The sequence below is a fragment of the Crocodylus porosus genome, unplaced genomic scaffold, assembly GCF_001723895.1.
Source record: "Crocodylus porosus isolate Cpor-Errol unplaced genomic scaffold, CroPor_comp1, whole genome shotgun sequence".
Lineage (NCBI taxonomy): Eukaryota > Metazoa > Chordata > Crocodylia > Crocodylidae > Crocodylus > Crocodylus porosus.
The window spans coordinates 15128792-15134418 of NW_017728921.1; the positions used below are offsets into that span (position 1 = coordinate 15128792).

At 46.6% G+C, this 5627-nt stretch overlaps 1 protein-coding gene across 1 annotated transcript in view; it reads left to right on the forward strand.

The window, feature by feature from the left end:
- Nucleotides 1-5102, forward strand: part of LOC109313000 (peripheral-type benzodiazepine receptor-associated protein 1-like) — a 49480-nt gene extending 44378 nt beyond the window's left edge. The window contains exon 5 of the mRNA XM_019539394.1: nt 8-5102. Within this exon, the coding sequence (XP_019394939.1) occupies nt 8-4957 (4950 nt within the window). The 3' untranslated portion in view covers nt 4958-5102. The remainder of the gene's footprint in view (nt 1-7) is intronic.
- The last annotated feature ends 525 nt before the right edge of the window (nt 5103-5627 follow it).

A 5627-nucleotide genomic window follows, 5' to 3' on the forward strand; every position in this document is an offset into this window, starting at 1 on the left:
GGCCGAGCTTGAGGGCGAGCGGCTCCGGTCGCAGGAGCTGCGGCGCCGCTTCGCCCTCGAGGCGCGGGAGCTGCGCGAGGCGGCGGAGCGCGAGCGGCAGCTCCTGGCCGACCAGCTCCGCTCCAAGTGGGAGCAGCAGCGCGCGCGGGAGCTGCACCAGCTGCGCGAGCGGGAGCGGCGGCAGCGTGAGGCCGAGATCCGGCAGCTGCTGCGCTGGAAGGAGGCGGAGCTGCGCGAGGCGCAGGAGCTGCTGCAGCGCGACCGCGATGCCGCCGTGCGCCAGGCCCGCGACCTGCAGCGCCAGCTGGCCGAGGAGCTGGTGGGCCGCGCCCGGGGCGAGGGCCGCGCCCGCCTGCAGGAGGTGCTGGGCCGGCTGCGCTGGGAGACGGACGGCGAGCAGGCCGCCCGCATCCGCCACCTGCGCGCCGAGCTGGAGCTGGAGCGCAGCCTCTTCCTCAAGTACATCCTGGAGCGCTTCGAGGCCGAGCAGCCGCCCAGCCCCTTGTCCCGGGCCGCGCACCACCTGCAGGGCAGGAGGCACCAGGATGGGCCCCTGCAGAGCCTTATGGCAGCCTGCTCCCCGGCGGGTGAGGCCTGCTCCCTGGAGAGCAGTCTATCCCCGCTGGAGGCGGCTCAGCCTGCCCTGCTGGAGGGCAGCCCCTCACCTGCCCAGGAAGATGCCTGCTGCCAGGAGGAAACGGCCACAAGGGAGGTGCCCCTGGAACCCAGCGGTGACAACTTGGCTCCGGAGTGCTCGGACTCCCCACCGGAAGGGAAGGTGGTTGGGTGGGCATCCGCGGGGCGAGAGGGTGCCCAGGCAGTGGGGCAGCAGCAGGACTGGCTCTCCAACGGTGGTTACGAACACCTGGTGAAGCAGAATGCAGACCTGCTGAGTGCCCTGGAGCACCTGGAGCAGAGATGCACGGCCCTAAAGGAGGAGAATTGCCTTCTGAGGAGAAGCAGCGTTCCTGAGATGCAGGAGAAAGTGAAGCGGCTCAAGAGGAAGAATGCTGAGCTGGCCACCATTGCCAAGAGACTGGAGGAAAAAGCCAGGAAACTCCAAGAGCCCAGTCTCCAAGTTGTCGGCGCCCCAGTATTACTACCCTTCGACGACTCGGATGTGGAACTGTGCAAGAAAGCATTTGCTGAACAGAGGGTCAAAGATCTGAGTGAACAAGCTAGTACCCTTCTGGCCAAGGATAAGCAGATAGATGCCCTGCAGAAGGAGTGTTGGGAGCTGCAGGCCAAACTGGCTACAGGCAAGGATGGCTCATGCGAGCTCAATTTTAGTGACTTTGATCACTTGTTGCGAGAGTCTCAAAAAGAAGTGTTACGGTTACAGAGACAGATAATGTTGAGGAACCTGAAAGAGTCTCTGCAGTGCTCCCAACTTGGTTCAGACAGTTCTTCCACTACTGCCATGTGCCCAATTCAGGAAACATCTGTACCAAACATAGACGCCAGTTTAGATGACTCATGTTTTCCAAAGGAGACACCAACAGGATCAGTTGCTTTGGCAAATGGTATAGAGACAGTAGTATTACCATTGGGACGTATGTCCGAGAAACATGAGAACATGCCTTTAAAGACCGACCCATACAGCAAGCAGCAGATAGAGCATTTGGAACTAGAGCTGGGTAAAAAATACCAGCAATGTGAAAATCTTGAGCAAGAAATAGAGAAGAAACAGAAAAAATGTAATGAGTTGGAAATGCAGTTAAAGGAAGCCCTGAATAAGAAGCAGTATCACAGTAAAACTGAACAATTTAATCTTCTGTCTCAGGAACTTGAACAGTTCCACGTAAAAAAATCTGACATTGTGACTTCAAAGTTGCCATGCACTATATGTTTTTCCACAGCACAGATCTCTGCAGAAGATTGTTTTTCTGGGTCTAAAAGTCAAGTCAAAGAACAGGAGTCCCAGACAGACTTCTCAAAATCAGAATCAGGGCAGAGTAGTCCCAACTCCTGCCCTTCTCCAGAGGAAGATACTGCAAATGAAATGCAAGAATTAGAGACAAATGCATTTTCCCTTACCTTAGAAGCACAGAGACAAGGTTCTGCAAAACTTCGAGTCTTTTTAGCTCGATATAGCTATGACCCTTTTGAAGGTCCTAACAAGAACCCTGAAACAGAGCTTCCATTGACAGCTGGAGAATATGTTTACATTTTTGGAGATATGGATGAGGATGGCTTTTTTAAAGGAGAACTGATGGATGGCAGAAGAGGGTTGGTTCCCTCTAATTTGGTAGATGAAGTTTCAGATGATGACCTGATGGCCTCTGTGCCTCCAGAGCTAGGTGACCTGTCACATGTGTCATATCATGAAACAAGTTTCCTGAGCAGAAGTCTTAGCAGTGGGGAAAAGAGTAATGGTCTTGATGAAAAAATATGTATCAGTATGTTAACTAATAGACTAGAAGGAGACACTGAGGTGCCTAGTGATTATGTCAAAGTGCCTTATCCAAGAAACCTGACCCTAATCAAGCAATTGGCAAGAAGCATTATTATAGGTTGGGAGCCACCATTTTTGCCAGCTGACAGGGGAGATGTACAAAGCTATAACATTTATGTAGATAAAGTGCTATACCAAAATGTAAGGTTTGGTTGTCAAACTGAAGTAGTGATTGAGAATATGGATTTAAATGCTAAGACCTATCGGATTTCTGTTCAAAGTGTAATGGAAAAGGGAAATTCAGATAAGATGCAGTGTACTTTCCTTGTAGGGAAAGATTTTCATAAAGCACCAGAACTTCTGAAAATAAGGAGCATCACTGCTACTTCAGCAGAAGTCACGTGGTTACCAAGCAGCAGCAATTATACTCACGTGGTTTACCTTAACGAGGAAAAGTATGATGTTACCAAGGCTGGGATTTATTGGTACACTTTCCAAAACCTACAGCCCAACACTCAGTACACTGTACAAGTGGATGCACAACCTCAGAAGATGACATACAATTTGTCCCAGGAGAAATGGATGCAGAAATCGGCAACAGTTACATTTGTTACTCCATCAACGGGATTACCTGATGCTCCACTTGATGTTCAGGTAGAGCCTGGTCCCTCGGTGGACAGTCTAGTTATCAGTTGGCTGCCTGTGACTATAGATGCAGCAGGATCATCCAATGGGGTACAAGTCACAGGTTATGCTGTGTATGTGAATGGTCAAAGAGTAACAGAAGTTATGTCTCCAATAACTGGGAGTGTCCTAGTAGAGCTGTCCCAGTTAGAGATCTTCCAAGTGTCTCAGAAGGTTTCTGTGAGAACATTGTCTCCTTATGGAGAGTCAGTGGATTCTGTGCCAGCTCTGATACCCTCAGCATTATTGACAGTAAAGAAGAGGGAATATTCAAAGTCTGTGCCTACCAGCCTGACCCCTGAACATCCCTGTGGGGAATTGATAGATTCTCAGCCTGTAAAAAAATGTCTGACACATAGCACATCTTCCCTGTCTTCACAGTTGGATGTGGCCAGAAAAAATGAGAAATGTACAGTTTGCTTCACCTCTAGCTGCAGAGATTCCCTTACTTCCCTGCCAGCAAACGTCTCCCCACAGCAATTGTTCACTTCCCACAGTTCTTCCTTGATGCCTGAGCTTGCCATGTCATCAATGTCACCCATTCCAAGAAATGAATATGATAATAAATGTGTGGCATATCAACAGACATCAGTCAGTGTACAGTCTTTGAGCCTTGCCTTTCCTGCCAGATTGTGTGAAGAATCAGCCAGTGCCAGGACTCCAAAAGACATTCGGAGAAAGAGAACTGAGCAGCTCTTTTTGACCCAAAATGATATGTTAAAAAATCAGGTAGATGCCAGCAACATCAAAATGTCCATGACAACCCATTATGTGAACTCTGAGGACAAGTCTGTGAAAGATTCAGCCATTCAGAGACACATTGAGAGAGATGACAGGAATTGGTTGAGTTCTGTGCCTCGGCTGTGCTCTAGCCAACTTGAATTGCAGGAAGACTATAATAGAGACATAAAAATTAATACCTTAAATGTTCAGGAGATTCTAGATGTCTCAGAGAAGAAGCCTGAAGAAGTATTAATCCTAGGTGTGTCTGTTGGTGAAACAAAGAAAGACCAAACACCAGGAACAGGGAACTGGAAATGTAATTTTCCTGGTGAACACAACCGTAATTCTGTTCTTTTAGGTACTTTGACAGAGGAAGAAGAAGAGCTAGATTTAGATAGGGAGGAAGATAACAGAATAAAGATTGCTGGTAAAGATTCCTGTCTAAAGGAGTCTCCAGAGTTTCCTACACAGTGGTCTCAAATAAAAAAAATGAGCAAGACTTTGAGCACAAGCCAAGCAGTGACATCTTCATTTTCCAGAACAGATTTTCTGAAAAGGTCAGACTTGAAGGAAATGGTTAGTGATGGCTCAACAAGGATGTTTTTGGCCCTTTTTGACTATGATCCTGCATCTATGTCACCTAATCTTGATGCAGCTGAAGAGGAACTTCCATTTAAAAAGGGGCAGGTTGTAAAAGTGATTGGTGATAAAGATGTAGATGGGTTCTACCAAGGTGAAATTGAAGGAAAGGTTGGATACATTCCATGTAATATGGTGTCTGAGGTGGAGATGGACAGTATTGAAATGAAACAGCAGTTGTTAAAACAGGCTTCTGTTACTGATACAGATTCCAGGATGAATTTAGTAAAGCTGGATATACAAGATAGGAATGACAAGTCTCACTCAGAATGTGCCCAGCAAGATAGCAAGGTTGAACAGTCTGCTTCTAAGACAATGGTGGCTGTCTTTGACTACAACCCGAGGGAGAGCTCAATAAATGTGGATGTGGAAAGTGAGCTAACATTTAGTGCTGGAGATATTATCACAGTGTTTGGATCTGTAGATGATGGTGGATTCTACTATGGGGAGTTAAATGGACAGAGAGGCCTTATACCTTCTGAATTCCTGAAAGCTGCGTCTTTGGAGAAGGAGTGAAAGTCAGGAGTTGTTTGAAAGACGCTTCAGGAAATAGGAGGAAGAGAAGAAGAATGTAGTAATACAAAGAAAAAGGACACACCTAAATGTAGATGAAAAATGCATTATTAGTGAAGTCTAGTATTAAAAGTTTTCCATGAAAATATATAGAATCATTATTTTAAATATGACAGAAGAAATACCTAGCAGACATGAGAAGTGAATTTCATTTGAGTTTTAAAACTTTGGCCATAATTTTTTTGTTCTATATCTTTTGGGGGGAAGATGTGTGCGGAAAAATGAGTGGATACTTTATGTACTGATTTGAACTGCATGCTGGCTAGTCAAAATTCAGCCATTCATTTTGACAAATGCTTCAGCACTTATTAACATAAGCACATGTCCTTTAAGTGGGAATTTGTGATTAGGATAGTATAAGGGATGCTCTACAAGGGAATTCATGCCACATTCAGGCCCTTTTTGCACTAAGAGGAGTTAAGATTTGCATACTGTAAGGCTGTGTTTGCTCAGGGAATAGTCACCTGAAGACTAGGTTTTATTAAGAAAGATTATTTCAGGTTAATGTTAAAGTGCCTGGTCTTGCAAGTGACTCAGTAGAGATGCTCTGGTGCTCACCTGCAAAGAATTACTTCCAGGATCATGGCCAACTTTTGTGCAGTTTATATTAAAA